The 23,834-nt window shown below is 40.9% G+C and overlaps 1 protein-coding gene across 1 annotated transcript in view; it reads right to left on the bottom strand.

Moving 5' to 3' along the window:
- Positions 1–636: 636 nt before the first annotated feature.
- Positions 637–23,834, bottom strand: part of KIF5C (kinesin family member 5C) — a gene marked incomplete at its 5' end in the record, with an annotated part of 35,742 nt that continues 12,544 nt past the window's right edge. Inside the window, 13 exons of the mRNA XM_009707041.1 lie at positions 637–1,056; positions 2,062–2,278; positions 4,875–4,979; positions 5,789–5,860; positions 8,036–8,096; positions 8,722–8,823; positions 9,663–9,772; positions 11,129–11,205; positions 12,351–12,468; positions 14,859–15,047; positions 17,415–17,561; positions 18,564–18,770; positions 22,435–22,503. Coding sequence (XP_009705343.1) covers positions 950–1,056; positions 2,062–2,278; positions 4,875–4,979; positions 5,789–5,860; positions 8,036–8,096; positions 8,722–8,823; positions 9,663–9,772; positions 11,129–11,205; positions 12,351–12,468; positions 14,859–15,047; positions 17,415–17,561; positions 18,564–18,770; positions 22,435–22,503 — 1,581 coding nt within the window. The remainder of the gene's footprint in view (positions 1,057–2,061; positions 2,279–4,874; positions 4,980–5,788; positions 5,861–8,035; positions 8,097–8,721; positions 8,824–9,662; positions 9,773–11,128; positions 11,206–12,350; positions 12,469–14,858; positions 15,048–17,414; positions 17,562–18,563; positions 18,771–22,434; positions 22,504–23,834) is intronic.

The raw sequence follows: 23,834 nt of genomic DNA, 5'->3' as shown, positions 1-23,834 counted from the left end.
GCTCATGGAAAACACAATGAACAGAAACAATCCGCACAACACAATAACAGCTTGAGTGTGATGTGATGGATGGTTTGCATGCATGCATGACATGAAACATTCTCCAAAAAAAAAAGAAAAAGAAAAAAACACCCAAGAATGCTGAGTGCCTAAAGGAAATGACATACTATCAGAAGAGAGTCATAAGACAGAATTAATCCTCAAGGAGGGGAAAAAAACCAAACTTGGAGGGACAAGTTAGCAGTTCAGTGGCTGCTTTTCACAGCCACTCATTACCATCCAACTCTTAGTATACTTGTAACATAAAGTTACCATCTAAAATAACAGCAGATGTAAAATATCTCTGAAATAATGAGCACTTAAAGAAATAAATAGGAGTGTAGGGTATGTGAAGGAGTCTCATGGGGATCCACTGCTCATCTTTCCAGGATAAGATTTTTGCTTGGAGAGCTGAATAAGAGTGCAAAGCAAAAGAAACAAAAGTAAAGTTTGCCAAATTGTGACACTCAAATTTGGAGAGCTTGGTGGTGCTGCCACTTACGGCTGGCTCTACCCCTGTCCCAGGCTGGAATATCCCAACATGGAAACATACTCATGTTACAGAAAGCAGAAAATTATATTGGCAGAAGGAACCTCTGGAACTCTATTTTTACTACATGAGTTTCACACCTCTATGTGTGAATTTCAGTATGGATTTACCAGAGCATTTTAGTTTATTTAAAAAGTTTTAAGTCATTAAAATAAAAATTCGCATCAGCAGCTTGCAGGGCATTCTAACAGGGCACTCCTCACTTAAATTACTAATTTTCACACTTAAATTATCAGCAATCAACTCCTACTAAAACTAGATAAAAAAAATACTGTGGGTCTTCTAAAAGCAAGACTGAAAGACAAGAAAACTGGGTGATCAGGGAAAGAACAGATAAGTTACTTTGGTCTTACTTCTCGTCTATTTGGTGTTGTGATAGTAGCTGGAGTTTGACATCCCTCCCCCTCGGATGGCATGGACAGCCGTTGGAGAAGACGCTGGGTAATGACCAGGGCGGATGGGCTTGGCTGCAGAGTAAAAGTAGGAAACCAAACAAGACATTTAGCTTTCACACCAGGTTTTTTACCTCTCTTTCTCCTCTAGTACAAACCCCATTGTTTCCAAACAATGAGCCGTGCTTGGCAGAGGAGTCTAATCTAGCTCTGCAGAACATAGCATTCCCTTACCTCTGCCAATAAGAAATACCTCCATTTTCTGCTTGTGACACAGCTGTTTAACCTTCCCATGCATGCCCCTCACCTCTGCAAAGATTATGGATTGTCTATACAACAGAGGGAAGTCATGACCCCCTTGGTGGTCAGTGATTTACTCTGTGTCCAATTTGACTATTTATATCATTCCAGAAGATGCCAAGACAAAGCTGTCAACGGCTTTCTACAAGAGGCAGCATACAGCAGGAAATACTGTGTGCTGCCTAATTCTCTCTAAGGTTTTAAGACACCAATGTTAGCATCACCATCCAAAACATCATCCTTCTACTTTAGTAATTCCGACAAATCTTTAAAAATGGCCCCATCTTAATCACCATTTGATTATATGCACACAATCAGATTGCACCACAAAGATATATCAAGCATCTGAATTATATAGGAAGATTTTTGACTCTACACAGTCCAGATTAAATCACAAAGAGTAATTGGGGAAAAAGAGAAGAAGGGACAAGGTCCGGAAAGGCAAGGAAAGAATGAAAGCAGAAGGAGAGTATGTGGGGGAGGAGGAAGAAAGTGAGAGACTAATTTAAAGAGACAAGTTTTCAGGTCACTAGAAGGGCACACAAGACCCATTATGCCATTTATTTACTGAGCTAAATAGCAGAGGCACTTTAAACTTTAGGTGGGGCAGATTCTATTAAAAAGTGAAGTCTTTGAACATTCCTGCACAGCAGAGGAGAAGCAGACCCTGTGGTTTGCCCTGGACTGCTGCTTTCAAAGCTCTCTTTATTTAAACATGAGCAAACAGACCAACCATGAAGTATGTGAGCAACCACTAACCCTTTAGCTCCATGTCCTTACCAATTTGAGCAGAGTGTGCCCTCCGTGCCATGTTTTTGGCTCTCACGGCCTCCTTAATGCGATCTACCTCCTGCTGGTACCGCTTGCGGTCTCGCATGGCGTTCTCCTTGGCCTCCTTCAGTGCGCTCTCCAGGGCCTTAACTCTCTCTGCCGTAGCTCGAAGTCGTTTTTCCAGCTTAGGAAGCTCACAACGAAGATCTGCATTATCACGTACCAACTGCAAGAAAAGGAGTTTCAAAAATATCCTGTGAGAAACTATGGGAAAGGTTCTCTTACAGGGAGAGACAGAAAATACCACCGATTCCTCTTCACACCTTGTATACCACGAATGAAACAGGTTTCTTTCAGAAATGACTGTAAAAAGCTTATGTCAAAGCGAGATTTATTTTCAGTCATGCAGTTCATTTGTCAAGCTGAGGTAGGATATTAATTTAAATTTTCAAGAAAGATCAAAGAAAGTGAGTTTATTCCACTCAACAAAATTTCACAGATCTGATCCTGAAGGGTGAGGGCTCCAGGACAAACCCTGCTACTGCAGGGCACCCCATTACCACACCCGCTTTTCTAGACTTTAAGAACAACCGTGGCAGAAACTCTACATTTCTTCAGAACGCAGAAACGTCCAGCATTTCGCAAATACTTGATCGCCTCATTATTTCAAAACAGTAATGCTTAAATATGTCTTACAGACAACACCGGGTATCATCAAAAATTCATCATCTCCAGTGGTTATGGCATGCTTACCTACTTGTTCCCTACTCAAGTGTACGGAAAAACTGGAAACTTCAATGCCTCAAACATTGCTAAGAAGTCACTGTAAGGCCTGTAGCTATAAACGTGATGATTATATACAACTCCGAATTCACGCACTTCCTCAATTAAATACGAACCTGAACAAGGTCTATCAGTTACCAGAATAACATCTAACTTTACATGCAACAACAGCCAAGAGGATTGATTTTTTGATAAATAAAACACTGATGCAAACAGTTAGAAAATCCAGTACAACTTCTACTGAACAGATTATACCACTAGCAGAAGTTGACAGAAAACTGTTCCAAAGGAGTCTTTCTCCCTTTTCTGGAGTGAAGAAAGTGGTTTAACTACCGCATTAATAATACAGTAAGGCTACAGCACGTACTAACATTCACACGTTGTTTGACAACCAAAGTGTTTTACACACCTGCTAGTCTAGGCTTAGTGCCAGAAGAAAAAACACAAACAAAGCTATAAAAACATTGTCACAACATGCTTTTTCTGCAAGTTTTGAACCCTTGTTCTACGAAATAGTTATGATATGAAATAAAAGCAGGATGATATCACATTCAGGTCAAGTCCAATGTCATTTTTCCCTTAAGTTTCTTATGAGACATGGACTCGTAGTCAGTTTTGAATAAATATAAGCTAACGAGAACTATAAAAATCTGTATCTGAAAACCCAGCAGATGCGTGAGCTGAGTGCAAAAAAGGCAAAACAGTAAAAGGAAAAACACTCCTAACATGTCCCGATTTCCACATTTAGAAACTAGGTCTTTAAACCATCTGTTCCCTGGGAATCTCAAAACACTGAACGTTAGCGGACACTTGTCACGGCCCAGCACTGCTTGCTTTTTTGGCACTTCCACGGGAATAAAGAAAGCAGATCTCAGAGAGCGATAATAACAATTTCAGAAAATTGCACTATTCAAAAATGAAATCAAAAGCATCTTTACTATTTTGTGCTCCTCACCTGAAGAGTGGGACACAGTTCAAAAACAGTCATCTGACAAGAGAGTGGAAGCATACGTATTCGCAGAAATAATCCAGTTTTATCTAACAAGGTGCTACCTAGATACATACACAAACCACTGATATATACACACTTCCAGTGAGGAGAGGGTAAGGCTCTTTCCTTGATGTATACCCAAAACACCTGCCTACTACCCATCCCCTCCACCCCCTCTTTGCACGTGGGTCCCTAAGGTGAAGGGCTCTCCATAGCCCTCGTCTCTCTGAACAGCAGAATTCCATAGGAAATGGGAACTCTATGAAAGAGGGAGAGACAGAGATGGACATGCCCAGAAATGGCCAACCTCAGCACCCCAGAGAGCCACCAGCCCTTAAGCTGCATAGAAAACCTCCACGTCTTTGCTTTCATGCTCTGCTGGTTAACTCTACTCGAGTCACCTCCAAGGGTGCCTCTAAGCAGCTTTATAGAAACCAGCTATCAGCACACAAGGTAATAAACACACTATTCTGGTTTTTATGCATTACACCAATATAGCGACAATTAGTCTTGCTAAAACTGCTAGAGTCTATTTACACAGAAAAAAATAATTGTTTATTTAACACATTCATATGAATTACGGGTACTGGGAAGAGCAGCTCTAACGCTAACTCCTAATGCCAAGAGTTTTAGTTGAGAACTATAGCTACTGTTTCCTCAGACAGTACGTTACCTTCAAATATTATCCTTTTAAACATAAAAAAGGGTATTTTTAGCGAGGGAGGGAAGGAGGGAGGGTGATAAGACAAGGGCAATGGCTTTAAACTGGAAGAGGGAAGACTTAGATGAGATATCAGGAAGAAATTCTTCCCGGTGAGGGTGGTGAGGCAGTGGCAGAGGTTGCCCAGAGAAGCTGTGGCTGCCCCATCCCTGGAAGTGTTCAAGGCCAGGCTGGATGGGGCTGTGAGTGACCTGGTCTGGTGGGAGGTGTCCCTGCCCGTGGCAGGGGGGTTGGAACTGGGTGGGCTTTAAGGTCCCTTCCAACCCAAACCATTCTATGGTTCTATGAGAGAAGGAATGACAGGCAGTAAGGAAGCGGAGCTCGTACCTGTTTGTGAACCTTTGTAAGCTGTTCCAGGTTGTTCTCAAGAAAGGAAATTTTCTGCTTCTGCGCAGCACTTCCACCTCCGTCGTCGCTGTCAAGTTCAACGCTCTGCACAGAGAGTTGCAGCATTCAGCAAAGCCAGGCAGAAACTCAAGAGGAAGCTCAGGTCTTTTGTGAATTTAAGCTTCCCAAAGGCAGGAAAGTATTCCAGAGCCCAAAATTAAATAGAATTTATTTTACCTGTTCGTTTGATATTTAAGAGCCACATTCCCCTCTACACAAAAGACAAACTATTTTTACTGAACAATTATGGGGGGATCCTGAATAAGAAAATCATAGATTTCAGTGGGGAAAACCCCTTTTCCCTCTTTTTTCCACTCCTGGGAGACATTTTTATGTAATATGGGTTTTCAACCTTAAAAAAGTATAAAAACTCTTCCCCAAAACTACTCTAAAGGACTGAAAAGCGTTGCGAAGCCTTTGCCTATTTATGCAGCTTCTGACTCTCTTTCTTCAACAGTTAAAAATACATTCATTTCTGCCAAATAATAATAATTTTGCCAGGAAAAGGCTGACTAGTCACAAGCCCATAGGAAGAAAGGGCCACAGCATTCAGTGTAGCACAAGTTAGTGCAAGTTATATTGAATAATTTCTGGTACTCATTAATACCATCTTTGAGAAATTTGTAACTGAATTGAATTGGATTGGTTCATTTCGTTTAACCACCAAGACTCGTCCTTAACAAATTAGGACCAAATAAAAGCTAATAAGCATCAGAACAGTTTTAATCTTATTACTCACTGTTATTGAAAAAGACAATATCTAATTTTGTAACAACATGCACTAAAGGTTTCCAGCAAATCACAAGAATACTGCAAAAAAGTTAAGACTCTGGTTTAAAAGACTGTAGTCTTACTTTTTTAACGCGGGTGGTAAGATCTTGGACAAACAGCTTGCGTAGGTTGTGAAGAGTCTGAAGTTCTCTTGCCTGGAATCAAAATAATATTAAATTTTTTAAAAGCACAAACCAGTAAGACATGGTAGATACTCTGGTGTGAAAATTCTCCTCAGATTTGAGTCGATAATACGACTTTATTGTGATTGACTTATAGAGATGTACCTGTCCGTAGGCATATGCGGCTCACAGAAAGGCAGTGCCCACGCTGTTCCCCGCTGAAGAGCTCTCGCGCCTCCCAAGGCGCTCACCACACCAAAGCTACTTCTGAAAATACGTTGACTCTGTCTTAGGGCGTGGGGAGACAACAGCAGGAGGCTGAAGTCTCACAACTTGGCCATGGTTACACAGCTCTGGATTCATTCTCCAGCACACGCATTGGCCTGCTCTGAATGCTTACTCACAGACACTTAAGCTGTTTTAAGTGCTTTTAAGTTTTGGCCTTCCCAGCTTTTTTTTATACGCATCAACTTCTCAGGCTCAGTGAAATAACCACCTTATCCTAGACTGGAGGTGTGACATGAGAAGTGGCAACCTTGCACCTACTCCCAGAAGGCGGGAAGCACTGATCCATTTGCAGGATAGGAAACTATGCAGATAGGCAGTTCATCCCAACCCCATATTGCACCAAAGCCATACTGAAAAGAAGTGTCTTTCCAAAGTTGGTAAGAGCAACCTTAACTTTTCCATTTTATGCTTATCCACTCACAGACTGGAATTTAAATGAATCACTCGATAAGCTCCACCACAGCTACAAGCTTTTAAACCTAAATTTTTTATTTCTCAAAAGAAAAAGGCAAAAATGACTAGAAACCAAAAAGGAGAAGCTTCCTTTGTGGACTGCTAGAAACTGCACCTTACAACCACAGCTGGTTTACGTAGGAGTGATGTGGTACCCCGAAGAGGCACGGTGTGCCATTCTAAGTCCAACACCGCTGCAGAGCAGACACCTCTCCAACAGCTCCCATTCAGGGTGCTGCCCCAGCCGACCTCCACCCAGTAACCCCCTCCTTTTGCTTTCTCACCAGTCTGGCACTGGGAAGGAGAACGAGTCAAAGCAAAGGCAGGAGCTGTGGTCCCACCAAGAGTGTTCTTTATCCCTTCCTTCTCAAAGTAATCATCCAAATGAGAGACAGTGCCCATGGAGCCTGACGTGTCCCCATACCAACGGGGAGGGATGAGGCACCATTTGGCCTTTGACGGCTCATGCTTTCCTGTAATTTGATATGCTTGATTTTTAATTCCGGCTGCCGTAATTATTAGAACTCTAACAAAGTGAATAAAATTTTAATGTAAGATAGTTCAAAGATGTTTATTCAAAAATTTAAAAAAATACGATCTGGGTTTCTGCAAGCTGACAGTATCGTACTGCCTAACTCTGATTTCCAACTGCCTTACTCGTTTGACATACAGGGCAAATCAAGCCTACATGCAAGCTCTGTAAATATCTGACATGTACAGTTCATATCAGAAAAGTTGGTTAAATCTGTCCTTCGCACGAGTTTATTTTAACCAGGCTTATGTCCGAGGCAGCCATTAGGAGCCAAAGCTGGAAAGGACCCAAATAGTTCAGCTTCAGTAATGAACTCCAACTGCTCCTAAGGCCACTATAAGCTTAATTTTTACAGCATCACATAGACGGGAAAATGCTGGTTTTGAGTGTTAACACTAGCAAAACTCACCGTATGATGCTCCTAAACCAGCTATGGTTTTGACCGACTTCTGAGATGTTTGAGAAAGCCTGTGTATTTTACGGACAGATAAAAAAGTAGCTTCCAAAAAAACTGTGCAGCAACAGCTTCACGACTGAAGTCATCCATCATAGATTGCCTTTTTAACATTGCATGCACAGTATCATCTCTCTCTGTAAGCCGTTACACTGGTCAAGTTAGAGGCAGGTACGTATCACCTCACTGTAGCTACGCTATTCAGTTCAGTGATTATTTCAGGTGATTTGAAGGAACAAAGACAGCAAAACAAAGAGTACCGGTAGACTTATCGGTGATAGCTTATTCACAGGAGGCAACAACAATAGTATTTTATCTTAAATTTTAAAATTCAATTTAATCATTTGGCAAAACGCACAAATTTAGCCTACTACAATATAAATTGGTCATTTCCTTGGGCACAGATACCAGTGTTTGGTAATACATCAGTGATGAAGACCTGGGGGGGGGGGAAGCTCAATAAAGTGTAATTGAGACATACCACTGTTTCCTCCAGCCCCTTAAGATCTTCTCTTGCTTGTTCCCTTTTATCATTAAGCAGGCTAGAAAGATCACAACATTAAACACAGATCAAAAATGTTGAAGTCATATAAAACAGAAGAGAATCAATCAACATTCAGTTTGAGTAGAACATCTGCAGATGAGAGCAAATTGTACATCTCTTGCATCTGTAATTATGCTTTCAACTGTCCCCAATACGCAGCTTTCTCACATGGAATAGCTGAGCCACCATCTCCATTGTTTGTGTCCACACATGAAATTTTTCTCTCTCATTTCCAGGAAAGGCTTTTACTCAGACACCTGATTTATTACTTAAAAAAAACCCAAAAAAAACCCCAAACCCACCCAAAACCCCCAATTTTGTTCTTGTTTGGTTTTGCTGTGCATCAAGGAATGAGGTATTTAACACTTGCTAGGATATTTCATAGAATCAGAGCTGTAAAAAAAACCCTTTTTGGCAAGTATCAAACCCACTATTGAAAAGCCTATGATATAAAAATATGGAGTAATTGGTAATTATTTATTAGTACGTCATGTTGGCTGTTACTGAAAAGATATTTTCAGTGTGAATATTTCAACACAAATGCCTCTCGCTAGCACATTTCCTGTGGACACATTAAGAGACACTATATTCAAGGACACTAGATGAGAAAACTGTTGACTTACATGAGCTTTTCCAGTTTCATTTCTCTTTCCTGGTCCTCAATTTTTAATTTATCGTAATCAGCACTCAGTTTCTCTTGTTCCAGTTGCAGCTTCTGATTCATACTAGAATGCAAAAGAAAAAGTCAGTACAGCTCAGTCCTGAACCCCATAAATAAGGGTGGGTAATTCTCCATAAACAAAATGGGGTTAGACACAGAAAGTAAAGCTGTAACGCTCTACTGAAAAATTCTGAAAGAAATTAAGCATAAAGAACCTGAAGAACAATATTTAAAAATATTGGAGAAATAAATTCAGTGGCTTGCTTCCTTTATCTTAAAGGACACAAACTTCTTGCAATCCTTCTGTCCCGCTTCCTCATATTTCTCATTTCCCTATTACTAGTCTTTGGCCACACAATAAATATAAGGAAAGAATGAACACTACATCAGGATTGCCTAGATTTTATGAACACTGACAACAAGAAGAGTACAGAAGCAAAGAATTCTGTTTTTCAAGTGCTGGAATATCTGACCAACAGACTCCATTGCTTTGTCAGGAAGAAATATTGAGGGTGTGAAAATGGGACATATTCGAGTCATGTAGACTCTCAGAAAGTCTGTGGCAGGACTAGTTGCTATAAGATGCCCTCAAAACCTTTATCTTTTAAAATCTGTTCTCCTCCAAGCTTCTCTCACCTACTGACCTGCAGGTGTAACATTATTCTTTCTTTTTCCTCTCTGTAATTTTATGGAGTTGTTAAAGCTCCACCATAAAAACTAGGCACTATAATCCACTGTGTAAAATAATTAGAGGGTTGGCTGTTGCATGTAAGGACACTACTTTCTGTAAGACACTGATATATATAGACATTAATTAAAACTAACAAAACCAACCCCAAAACATGCCTACACTGTCACAGAACAGGATAGGAACAGAGAAAGTGATGGAGCGAGTGAACATACTCTCTGATTTCATCAATTATTTTCTGCTTCTCTTCGATTTCATCCCTCAGCCTGGACAGCTGCTTCTGGTGGGCTTCCCTGTGACTCTCCATCTGCTGCTCCAGTGCCTTCTGCAGAGTGCAAAAACCAGAACCAAAATGAAGTAACACACAGCTAAATTTCCTTCTTACCTCTCAGCTAAATCAACCTATCTTTCTCGATGTGAGTGAAGCTTCTCAGATCAGGTTAATTCAGGAATCTGCTTGGTATATCTTTCCATGATTACAACACTCTGCATCTACTTATCCAAGCATTTAATTCAGACAGTTTTTAGCAACAGATGTTCACCAGTTTCTACTAATTTTCTTGCAAAAACTACCGCATGTGAACGCCAGGGTCTTAGCATACCAAGTGCCAAGAATGACACTGGTTTTACCAGTCCTGCTTACTCACCAAGTAAATAGGCATACAGCTATACCTGTGACAGAAGTAAAAGCTGAAACACCCTCCTCCTCTCTGAGAATTGTTTATCCACAGCCCTGTTATTTAAATTCTAGGATTAGATATATCTCAAGCAGTAAGAAAAACTGAATGCATCTCTTTAGCATGCTAATAAAAGATTTCCTTTTTTTCTTCCAACTGTAAGGAATAACTGTACAACCATTTAAGTGACTTTAACTTTTTATAATGGAAGTAAAAGTTCTGAAGCTGACAATCCTCTATCACTATCTTTGTAAAACCGTATTTTTCCTTCTCTGCAATTTGCAACCCCATCAGAACACTATTGCCTAATATATCTTTGCATTCCAAAGGAAGAAGAAAACACTGGAAAATAGGTTCATGTTTCATAATTATTTCTAGGAGATAGTCAGAATTCTTGCCAAATTATTTGGGAAAGCGGCCTCTTCTTTTATCAAATTTTTCAGTACCTAAATTGTATCAAACCCAGTAGCCTGATTCACTACTTAGCGAACTGACTTTCAGTCGAGTTCCACCAGCAAGAAATCAGAGTAACATAGAGGTGAATCAATATAATTTTTCAACCATATATAACAAAACTGTTTTCAACTATGGACACCATATGTTGGGTCTTGTATTTTGGTTCTCTGTTTGTGTGATTTGAGGAACCCAGGCATCTCCAATTAGCAAACACATTCCACTGAACGCCTCTGCTCTCTGAAGCTGGCTCAGCTTACAGACTGGTCTCAGAAGATGTGTTCAGCTCAGATGTTCAGACTATAACTCACTTTTTTCCATCATCTGGTCAACAACCTCAATACTAGCAAGTTCTCTAATTTCACACTGCAAAGGTCACTCAATTACGTGGGGTCAGGTTTTCTAACAGAGGCCAGCAATTCTGACAGAGGCTGGAAATGTTTTCTAAAAGCACACAACGTGTACAGGAAGACAACCTCACACCCTAATTATCAGCTTAATGAACAATCTCGCTGAGAAATGCTCTCTAAAATTGCAGCACGCCATACTACCTTCATCTCCTCTGCGTCCTGAAGCCGGGTGAGATGCTCCTTCTCTTTATCCTTGAAACTGACTTCGTGCATTTTTTCTGTTTAAAGTCAGAGACAGTTGAAAATTAACCATACAGTTCCAGGACATTCTACATCCAGCCATTTTTAAAAAAAAAAAAAACAAAATAAATCACAACAAAACAGTTCCTCTTTTTGCAGGGGGCAGTGGGATCAGGGGAGTCAGCTTTGGAGGAGCAGAAACAGCCATGGTTTGCAGTACCCAAGTTGTGACCATACTGCCCAAACTCCCTTTCCCTTTACTAACAGGGCACATTGTTTTCAGCTCACCCAGCACCTTTCCAACCTACCCTTGTCTCCTTAAAACCCTACTCATCACAATCCTCCTTGTGCCCCTCCACTTCCTGCTGGGAAATGGTGCCTCCAGAACCAGGTCATTTCTTAGGGCAGGAAGATCAGGAGATGGAATAAAAATTCTATTCTAAAAATGCAGGAGATGTTAAAAAAAACCCAAAACATAAAACAATGTCTTGTCACCACCTGCAGCTCCCGGAGTCAGAGAAGATCCCTTGTGCAGAAATCCAGAATAACGTTAAGGCTACCATGTCACATCGTAATTCTACATAAACCAGGACTTTAGCAATGCTACAAGAACTGCTATTGATACAGATTTTCCACATTAAATCAGATGGGGAAAAAACAGCAATTCTTCAAATGAAGTCAGCTGGATCCTACCTAGGAGCTTGGAAAGACACACCTTGTACTTGACCCTAAGGGAAGCGGCTTCCTGTTGAAAGGGCAGGGCATTTGCCAGAGGGACAACTGAAATTAGACGGATATCCAAGAATTTTACAGAATAGAGATTTAGCAAGATTGATCAGTGCTGCTTGGCCAAAGTACTTGTGGTTTGGTTTTTTTTATTTCTCACACCATTAGAGTACAAGGTGAAGCTTGTCATAAACTTTTTGATTCTTTTGAAAAATTCAGTTTCTCTGTATTTTGTTAATGGCCTAGGCTCGAAGCAAGAATTCTGTTTTTCTGTGAGGTGCACAAGGAAGCACAATGTGCTAATATTCTGAATCACAATTTTATGTCTTCACCACAAAATACTAAGTAGACAATAAAATGTTGTAGGACTACTGTACATACGATACTTTAGCCAATACTGAATTTTGTAAGATATGGTTGGTAAAAGAAATGATGACCACAAGACCCAATGCTGTACCTTGAGCACGTAACTTGGCAAGTTCTTCATTGAGAGAGTCCTGTGACTCTTCCAGCTGCCTTCTCTTCTGCTCCATATTTTGCATGTAGTCTGTAAGGGACTTGATCTTTGCTTCATGCTTTAAAGACAAGGGGAATAGCAATGAGATGTGAGTACTACAGCTTGTTATCTAGGAATTCAGGTACTGTCCTACATAAAGGAGGAAAAAATAGAAAGCTCTCCCATTCAGAGCTGATGACTAGGAGAAAATACAGCAAAATATCTGAGAAGGAGCTAACAGATCCAAACAGACTGAATTTTTAAAGGTCACACTTAGTAGCCCAAAACATATACTGAACAGTGCAAGTAGTAATCCCAAAACATCGCTGGAGGAAGCTCATGATTTGGTGTTAAAAAATTGCAGCAGCTTTCTAAAAACCAGCTGAACACCGGGCTTCTGAGGTGGCTTCCTGGATGCTCCAACCTGCAGAAGCTCTGATTGACTTTCCCCAGCCATCCTAATGATTTGTTTCTTGCCAACACCCTTTTGAACTAGAAGGGCTTATGTTTAAACAGAAAATAGCGAAGAATGTAGTGAAAACATCAAAAATTGAATTAAAATTTTCTAATTTGGGGATAAAATTAAGATACTGTCTGGGAATTATTACATCGTATTAATAAGGTCACTGAAGCACTTGTGGTTTACTGTTCTTAAAGTTCACCTTGGCAGAGAGGGGTTGAGACCTCTGGGTTGGTGCTGCTGTAAAGATCAGACTTAGAGAGGACTAATCCTTAGCAGGAACTAAAATAGTTCAGACCCTCCTGGGACCGAGGTCTCCAGGAAGAGCAGGGCGCATGCCCAAGTTACACGCTTTGGGCAGTAAGTCCTCCAGTAGATTCCTAAAGCTGACAAGAAATTTGGCCAACCCCTAGCTTGGCTTCACATGTTCAGGCCCTGAAACGGAGACTCTTGGTATGGCACGCAGTGGTGATACACCATTTTATGGATCAGCTTAACACCGTAAACGTGTAGCCCTGTGGTACGGAATTGCCATTGGTAGTAACAGGTCACTAGCTTTCGACTGAGTTTGCAAGGCCTCAAGGACTGAGGCTTGATCCATCTGAGCTCCTCCTGACCTGCCTTGCAGCTTTGCTTTGCTTTTCTTTTCCTTGGTGGCTTTTTTGGGCAAAATTTGCCCATTAACAAGATTTTGAGCCTAACAATGCCCAGCTTCTTCCCGGTTTTAGACAGGCCTCAATATGCACTTAAATGTAGAACCTCCAAAATGCCAATTAAAGTGATCACTTGCTGAAGAGTATTTCTGCTCAGTTTCTTCACGATGTGAACATACAGTACTTGGATAAATCTCTCAAAGCCTAAACCTCCGGTCTCCTGTCTGTAAACAGGTCCTGAGGACAACAGTTAGGTCATGCTTGTGACAAGCTCTGAGCACGGAAGCTCTCTGATTCCAGCCTGACTACAGTGTAAGGGGACAAACACCGACCCCGCAGAGGCAGCCGGGCTGCCTTCTGCTCACACCTTCACCGGGCCAGTGTAAGCCAAGACCAGGACTGAAAGGGGCTGTCCCACCGCCCACTGCCAAGACCTTTATTCCCAGCTCTGTGTTCCTGCTCCTCTCCTGCCAGCAGAAGCATGCATATAGCTGCTTTGCAAGTCAAGCCTTCATCTGCAAGGTTAAGGTTGGTGTGATGACTTCCTTCAGTGGCCACGCCAGCCGAGGGTCTACTTTAAGATTTACTTAACGTTTTTGGACAGCTAATACCCTCAGGACTCCAGCCTTGCTTTAACACTAAGAAGCACACTTCCAGCTACAGCTTTATTAAGTAAAACTTGATAAAGACATTCTGTTCCAGGACAAGAGGCAATCCTTGCTCCAGGTTTTCTTAGACTAACTGGTAGCAAAGGAAATACAGTAAACTGTATCATCTCCTCCCTTTCATGTGTCCACATCAAAGCAGTTGAGCATGTCAAAGCAGTTAGCCCTCTCCCTGCAGCAAGCATCACTGCCTCTAACTGCAACCCACTGGGAAGCCCTCCTACCATCTGGATTTCTATCCTACATAGTCATGTTTTCCATAACTTATTATTTTATATATTGCTGCCTAGTTATCTTGGCAGTATACTAACAGACCAGATATGAGGGGATCTCCGAAGGTTTTGCTAGTGAACCATACAATCACTGCTTCCTTTCTCAGGTTGCTTTTATAGTGAAGGTACAACACACAAATTCATGCTGGGAAAATCGCTCTGAGGAGGATTTTCAGTATTATGCCACAGAATACATTTGGAGATCTACAGCAGCACCCAATCTTGCCACAGAATGTGCTGAAAAACATTGAGGGGGAGGAATGGGAGAAGAGAGAAAAAACAACAAAACAGGCAAGAGAAACACCACTCTGTTCCCGTAAGTCTCATTTCTCACTCCTAGCATACATGATTTCACGAGGAAGGAGGCTGAGAAAGTCACTGAACCTTGCTGCAAAGGGACCAGGAAGGAACAAACATACTTGTGAAATGAGGAGCTGGCAAGCTGCAAGCTCCCTCTCGCTGGCGTTCATCTTCCTGTTGGAATCTATCTGGGCGCTCTCCAACTGCTTGCTGCGGTTCACCAGAGACTTCACCTCAGATTTCATCTTGCTGATGTAAAGCCGTGCCATGGTGAACTCCTCCTCAATCACCCCGTTCACATCTGCTAACTAAACACACAGAAGATTGCAGTCTTGAAGGTGTGGTTCGTCCAGGTCAAGTCAACGCAAAGCAGTCTTCCTGCTGTGAAACTCTTGTCTAGCGCTAGGCAGCTCCCTGTGAAAGCACAGAAGCCCTCAAAGAATACCTACAGACCTTCAGGTCACCTTTAAACATGTTATACCACTCTGTTTCTTACAATCTTCACTGATAAGCCTCAAAAGTGAGAAATTAATGCTTGTGCTCACAGTGCGCTTCATCAATTTAATGGTTCAACATCTAAAGCAACCAAGCCCACCATCATGGCAAGAGTGTATTTTGGAGAAACCTTCTCATGTCACCAGCACAGGAAATTTTCCTTCTTTCAAACTGCTAAAAGCTGAACAGCATTTTCAAAGTACTCCTTAAAGAAGTCTCCTCTTCAAGGGTTGTACTTCTTCAATAAGGAGCTGTAAGACAGACATGGGTCTGGAAATCTCACCTTGCAAGAGAAAAAGTAATCACTCTCCTCTTTAAATATTAGTATCATTCTATTTATACATAATTTCCTTCCCTGGTTTAACATGGTGCCTTTTATTTGTATGTCTGTCTTCTTTCTTCAACTACTTAATTCACGTAGCCCACTGACGAGCTCTGAAGGTTCTCCTTGAGCGAGCATATGGCTAGCAACTTCATCTGCTTTTCACCTTTTTCCCTGCACTGCCAAGGGGAAGTAACATGTGCTGTATCTTCTCCCAACAGCCTAAAAAATGCGACTGCTTCCAAAACTCTCAGTCTGGTCTGAAATTAGACACACTTCGAGAAGTTGCTAATTGCCAACAAATTTGAAATTATTCTTCCAAAAGCTTCTCAATCTGGCCTTATTTACACTGACAGCTGTCCTGTAAAATGCTGACATCTTAGTTACTATAAAAATTCATACCAAACAGCCTCTGCCTCCATTTTCAAAGATTTCCTCTTATAGTTCCCATTACAACGGCCACCAGAGGTTGCTGTAACATCTAGTCTGGTCTTGTGGTCCTGGCATCTGCATAACCGCATCAGACAAGAGGGATCATGTCCTCTGCAATAAGAGCGTGCTGGAACATCTATTGATCTAAGAGGGATTTAGCAGGATATCAACAACTCTCAGAGTCAGCTCAAAGCACTACAGCCGCACATACTCACTTTTAGCTTTGAATGTTCAAGGAAGTTCATTGCTGAAAAACTGAGAAGTGAACTAGAAGCAAGAAAATGGAATGCATTGCAAGGAATTTACATACACCTTGAAAATCAATTTCTTATCCACTTTTAGCAATTGATCTTTTTCACGTGGTTTCAAAGGGACAGGTAGGATGGCATTAACATCACCAGGAAGATTTTCCAGGCCATGAAAAGTTTCCATCAGAGATGTGTCATTTAGCAACGACCATACAAATATCTTCTCTGAGACTTAGCATTTTGCTCATCTACAACAGGAGAAGTGTGACAAAGTGAGTAGCTACCTCCTCTACTGTATCTGTAAACCCAAGAGGCAGAGAGAAGGCAAATTTCAAAGCAAAGATGGCCAAAATTTCCACCATCTCCAGGCATGTTCAGATATCAAGCTTTCTGCCACTTCAACCACCTACACTCCCATTCTTACCTTCTTACTTCAGAGGAAAATGATCCTCTGCAATTTTTCCTCTATAAAGGTCATTAGTCAATATACAAAAACTAAGTTGATCTTACTCTCATGTAATTATTTATGTGGCATCTAGCACAAATTTACCAGCGCCAGAAATCAGTAATTTTAAAGCATCTTCTGTTCAGAAACACACACGAAAGCATGGGCTCTTTGATGAAGCCAGCCACTGTTGAAAGGTAATAAACACCAGAATTCAGAAAATACAATTTCGATGCAGATCTTTTCATTTGGGTGCCCTGGACAGCCGTCAGGACAGACCTCTGGTTTTGAGACCTGTTCACCGTCAGCTACATAACAGTTTTAGGACAAACTTCAAACAAAAAGGAAGCCACCCAGAAGCCAAATCTCAACAATAAAGATTCTTCAGATTCTGGGAATACTGGGTCATGCCAGCTAACGAAGGAGTGGGGCTACGTGTGTATTGTTTTGAGGGGAACTCAGTCCCCCCCATTAATAAATACATCAACACACAGATGGGCTGTATTAGTCTGGCCCCAAACACTGAGCTAGAAATGAAAGTGGTAATTGTGCACACAGACACTGACCATCTCTGACCCAGACAAAGATCTCTTCAGTATTTTACTCTGTGCTCTAGCCAGGATTTCAACAGCAGTGTCCTGGGAGACGGACTGCTGTATCACACATATTCCACGCCAAGTATTTTTATATCGCAGGAGGTGTGGGGGGCAAGCAACAAAGATAGCCAACTTACTGTTTTAACATCGTTAGTTCCAATGATTCCTCCAATCTCTCCCAGGTCCTTAAGCAACAAGTTCAGGATTTCTGTAGCTCTCTTCTTCTGATGGTTACTGAGCTCCTGCAACTGGCCCAGCTCCCTCTGGGTCGCTGTCAGGGCACTCTGAAAAGGTTTAAAAGCAAAAGTTATCCTCCCCTTCGCAGACTGGACATCAGTTCTGCGATATCTAGATAACATGGTATTGTCTTGTATTTTCCTGAACATGCCTACTGGCTCAATGTGCTGACCTGTACAATTCCACCTTGCCATAATCTACTGTCACAACTCCCTTGCTAACAAAACTACTTTGGAGCTAATAAATGTAGTAAATCTGGTAAGAATCTTATTTGCATAATACATGTCCAAGAAGGTTAATCACAGAGAAACAGGTATAGAAAGATATAAAATCCATTTTTTTTTCAAATGGATTTCATAGAAGTCTGCTTTACTGAAGTGAATAATGAAGTCTTCCATGAAAACAGACCTGTTAACAGCAGCTTCCTCAGTTTGTGTAATGACTTAAGGAACAAGGATGCATTAAGCTAGTAAGCCAATTTTTCAGATTTTTTCCTTAAGATCAGTACACATCAGCTTAAAAAGCTGATTTTTTTTTTCTGATTCCTTCCTTGAGGTCCCCTGATTCTATATAAAATCCCTGCTCCACAGCACAGAGAAACCGAGTCCAGAGAAACGCAAAATGCTGCAATTTGCATACAGCAGATTTTCACATCCTGCTTGGCATAATACAGGTTTTAAATAACCAAAACACAGAATGGACAGTTCTCACATTCAGTTCAGTTGCTGCTATGGCATGCAAAACACAGAGGCTGCAAGAGAGCCACAATCTGCCATCAGCTTCCATAGAGCAGTTTCTGAATTACCTTAATTTTATCGTTTAATTAAGATAGAAGAGAGAGGGTAGCGTCAGCAAATATGGATCTTTTAACAGCTTCCCTGCTACTCCCATTTTTAAACGACATAACAACATACTTAGCAGCAGTGTCTGAAAGATTCCTGAAATGGTATAGGCTAGCAGTTATCTGGGAATCCCTATGGAAATCTTTAGGGGAGGCGCAGAGTTAGGGGGTGAGGAGGGAACGAGCACTATAAACGGCTTGCTCTTACACTCTTCTGTGCCAGCTCATCAGCCAGCTGCTCGTTGGCCCTTGTTTTGTCCTCCACTTCTTGGGATTTCTGGTCATAATTGACAGCTAATTCTTCCAGGGCTTGAAGGACCTCTTTCACTTCATCTTTTGCTGCTTCGTTCTCAATCTGAAGACGGGTCAGCTCCTCTTGAATCTTCTCATAATCTCTCCTAGTGGAGGCCAAAAGCTGGAAACCAGATACCACAGAAGTGTTAAGTCATCCAAGAACTCACCCAAAAGACAACACTGAAAAGGGCAAAAACAGACAAAAAGAGAAAGAAAGTGTGAGCACACAAGTGTGTGTACAAGAGAGGGAAAGCAGAAGAGAAGAAATCCTCCTACTCCACCAGAAACAGCATCAGTTTCAGCATAAATGTGTTTGAAGGAAGCAAAAAAGGCTCTGAACTTCAACAAAAAGGAAAATCTTAATCAAATCCCATTATGACACCAGACTGAGGCAGAGAAACTTATTTTAAACAGTATCATAGCTCCAAATAAATTTTCTGCCCTCAATCCAAGGCTGCAGCTAGGACCAAAAAATACCACAAAGTAAAATGTTTAAACATAGACTCACAACTTTGAAGTGAACCAAGTGAAAACGCTGAGGCAGCCTCAAAGATCTTGTGCCATTAAAGAAATATTTTGATAAGAAAACCTATGATGATTCTTCTTAGTTATCACCTGAAGCATGATGCTGAAGATAGATTAGCTGCTCACATTTGCCAAGGCAAAAATATTAACTAAAGAAGAAAATACAGACTTCGCACATACTAGTGAGTACTTCCAATTTGTAAAACTTATTAAATTTACTTTTTGCATGCTACTAAGAGAGATGCTGAAGTTTGAGTGAGTGAGTTGCACGGTCCTCTCCCTTGCCCTTGCACTATTCTATCTTCATTCAGCTGTTAAAAGTCTTGAAAATTCAGTTATCGGGTTCTTAGCACAAAACCAGATTCAACAGCAGCCATATACTGCAGAATGATGTGAATAAAGAAAAGGTGCCACCTAACATGTACCGCTAATATTGTACTTTCAAGAATAATAATGAAATCAGGACTTAAAATTGCAGAAAGACGTAAAGATATAGAACAATAACATATAAAACTAGTGCATGAGATACAAAAAGGCATTTGTGCTCATCCTAACAGCAAAGTTTGGAGACTCATTCACAGAACTCACTTATTTCCAAGCTTTCCTATGTATGGATTAGTTTAACATTACTGTGCTGCAGCTTTCTTAGACAGTAGAACAACATTTGCAGTACTGAAGAGTGCTGGGTGGACTTCTCCTGACCTGTCCCACCACGGCCCACTGGCTCCCATGAAGAAACTGAGTGCAAACTCCCAAGCAAAACAGAAACGTCTCTCTAAAACAGACCACCTAAAAAGAGAATGTCAGAGAAGACATCGCTTTTCTTGGCTCAGAGTGCTAATGGAAAATAGGAAACCAACCAGGCAGCTTCAGACACTGGCACGTGCCCAAAGTGGCGAAGAGAGGATTCAGATGTAAGGGAAATTTATCTCACTGGTAACGCCGCAGCCTCAGAAGTGCACTCACGTTACGGAAAAACCCACTGAATTGCCAAAGCCAGATGGCATGTAAATATTTAAACAACAAAATAGCTTAAAATCATCTTTCTGCTAAACACAGATGGAACTATTATTTACATTTACTTAAGAAATTTTCTGTGTGAATATTACTGTGATTTCAAGTAAAGGGAAGTGTTATATATCACCTAGAGCATCAACATAGCTCCCCAGAAGATTCTTGTTGATATAATGTGGAAAAATATACCAAGATTTTAAAAGGCTATTAATAACGCATTATACCGATCGGTTGTAAAGAAAGGGAAGAAGATGATGGCTGCAGCACTTGGCGGATCCGTTCACAAGGGTCGAAGATTCAGAAACCCCCCCAAAACACACACCCTGAGAAGCAGCCAGTGGTGAAAAGGCACCAAAAGGCAGCAGAATCAGCACAACGCCATCTGTGGCGGGCCTTAGATTTATAATTAACCTGCTAGCTTAATCAAGCAGAAAAAAGTAGTCTGGTTAATTAGGGGGAAGCAGAGTGAGGCAGCTGCTCTGCAGCTAATGTATCACGGAACTAATCACAGCCCTGAGAGAGAACAGGTACATCGCTCCCGCAGCGCAGGTGAAGCTCACATGTGGAAGACAAAACCTTGAAAAATTAATTCAATTCCCTTACAGGAGAAAACAAAAATCTCACGTTAGCTTTCAGAGGTAAGAGATGGACAAGCTTCTCAGATGTATCAGCTAAACCTTCTGAACAAGCGGTGCAACATCAACTGCAGAGACTTCAGCAAAGCTAGACTACAATATGTGCAAAAAAAAGGGGAAAAAGTGGTCTGTAAGGCAAGGGGTAGAGGCCACCGAAAACTTGATTCATCTTCCAGATGTAACACTGAGTATGGAACACAGAGGGGAGGGGAATAAGCCAGCATACAGCATGCTCCCAAATATCTAACACAAAGAAAGGAATGCACGTCACTCAAAAATTAAGACACAAGAAAAACCAAGAGGGAAAAATAAGCTTTAGATGAGAACACTGATGTAAAAAAAGATGGGAGAAGTAGATGGTGTAAATAACACACATCAGAAAACAGTGTTGCTGAGAATGCATAAAATTCTGTTACGTTTGTATAGCCACAGACATGGGTAGTGTGCAACACAGAGTAATCAAAAGAAAGTTGTGGCAAGAGATCGAAGGGCTTCATCATGGAGTAAAATAAGGCCGGTAATTCCTGCAGTGAGGATAAATCCCCAAAGGTGGCAGGGATGCCATGAGTGACGAGTAACAGACATTATCATGTATTGATCTCTCCATGTTAAGGAGCTAAACCTTGGAAACCCTTTCTGAGGGCTTGCGTAATGACTGAGACACAGACACAATAATTTTTCAATTACAAGAGAGGTTTCACACCCCAAAAAAAGCAGCCAGCATAATGCTGTGCTCCAACTGAAGTGGCTCGGGCAGCTGGGATCATGGCAGTGTTTTGCAGAAAGAGACACACCAACATTTCGGAACACTAATGATGGGGGAACTCCCACACCAGGATTATATTCTTAGTCTGAACGGTCCTCCTCTAGCTTCCCACAGTTTGAAAACCAGTATAAAACTATCTTCTAAGAAATCTCACAGGAACATTTGGGGAAATTGGTGATTTGGTGTTATTGTCAGATTTTGCATCTTCAAAACCTCTTATAAACAAGTGATAGATAAGGAAATGACTTGACTGTCAGTTTAGTGATCATATTCCCCATCTTCAAAACAACAAACATTCATTTTACAGACAGAAACAATGAAACAAATTGTTTAAAGGGAGCAATCGAAAATTTTAAAGCAAATCTGTGGCAGCACTGATAATCAATTTTTCAGTCTCACAGATTCCTCTCAATATTGTCTCTAATTACCAAAATAATGAATATCAGTAATTTATTATCAGGAGTAATTTTTATAGTGTCAAAAAACTAGGAAATCTGCAACTATGTGCAGCCCACAGTGTCTGGATACCTGATAGGATACAGACATATTAAAAAACACGTTTGAAGTGAAAAATACTGGCCACGCTCCTACCTTGGTATCTCCAGCATCGCTTCCCAGCAGGATGGTATGCCATTATAAGGAGTTATCACGGCTTAATGCTCTTCTGAGGATATTATGAAACTGGAAGTTTAAACCTAGCTGTCACACAAGTTTCTCTTATCTATTGAATTTTAGCCAGTTAATATGAATAACAGCAACTGGGATAGAATCACTAAACAAGGGGCTCATTAGCAAAATGTAAGGTTTTTTTAGTGTGGGTTTGTTTTTTTTTTTTAGCTTTTTACCTCCTCTTGATCCAACATTTGTTGCTTTAGTTTTTCAGCCAACTGGCTCTGCTGGTTGATTTCATCATCCTGCAATGAAATAGGATTGGAGATTTTTAGTTTCTTTCCACAGTTCTTGTTTGGTCACTTTTATTTCCCCTTTCTAGAAAAGGAGGAAGAATAATGCCACAGCAAACCTAGTGCACATTTCAGTTGTATGAGAGGAGAGAAAAATACAAATACACAGAGCTACATAGTAAAAGCAATCCATATGTGCAGTTGTCTCTGTGTATACCTAAGCAGAGGTGTCCCTGATGGTAAACAAGACACTGACGTGGTCAGAGTTGCACCTTATAACTTGCAGGAGACTTTGCCAACCTATGTGATGTTTTATAGATGTACAAATACATACACACTTACTCTGTCCCCAAATTTCAGCTGAAGAGGGATCAGAGACAGATTTATTAATTAACTACAATTTCCAGCTAGCTCTGAATTGCATTAACGAAAGAGGAAGCTCAAACCACAACACAGAACTTGGACCCCTCAACTGCAGAATTTGTATTTTCCTACTCCAGCACAGAGCCCTTGAAGAAAATATTGCCAGGTAATGCACAGCCAGGCATCCAATTTCCCTGGCATTTCAACTTCCTTGTTAAGACAGCATCCTCACGGGTAGAAACTCATCCTAAAACCAGAAGAGAAATGATGAGGGACTTCACTGTACGAGTCCTTCCTCCAAAACGCCACAGGAGGCACACGAAGCACAGCCCCTGACGGATATCCTTACCCAAGGACCTCGCCAAAGATAAATGGTTGCCTTTTACCCTATCAGAGTCAACTGATATTCTGTGTTTCACTGACAAGCATGCTAATAGATTGATTTCTGAATTGCAAATACAGCTATCAAGTAGAATATATCAAATCATTTGCTAATATTAAAATAGTCCCAGATAGAACATAAGAATGGTCTACACTGTAACAAGTTATAAATAGTGATATTTTGGTTTTGTTTTGGGGATCAAATATCTTCTCACTTCCTATAATACTGCAGTAATACACCAAATTATACTTCCCGTGTTTTCTAGGGTAAAACTCAAACCTGCTGCCAGTTCCCTCAAGAATAATTCAATGGCCTTTGCTCCTTTTAATGAGGGAAAATGAAAGAATGACTGACATACTTTCTTTTTCTAATCAATACGCAAAAGCTAGAGCCTGCTACTGGGAATGTATTCTCCATCACAAAAAAGCTGTAATTTCTTAAAGACCTTAACTGTTTTATTGAATGCCATGAACATACTGCTGTGTGCAACTGGACTGTGCAGAGAGACTTCATGCACGCTGGAGTTAAGGCTTAAACACAGCTATCCCCTCCCTCCCTTGGTATTCAGAAACGGCCAAACTTCAGTATTAACATACAA

Source organism: Cariama cristata, unplaced genomic scaffold (assembly GCF_000690535.1).
Source record: "Cariama cristata isolate BGI_N322 unplaced genomic scaffold, ASM69053v1 scaffold12949, whole genome shotgun sequence".
NCBI classification, from domain to species: Eukaryota; Metazoa; Chordata; class Aves; order Cariamiformes; family Cariamidae; genus Cariama; species Cariama cristata.
Note: the sequence above shows the minus strand (reverse complement) of the source record. Positions and strands in the feature narration are given on the sequence as shown.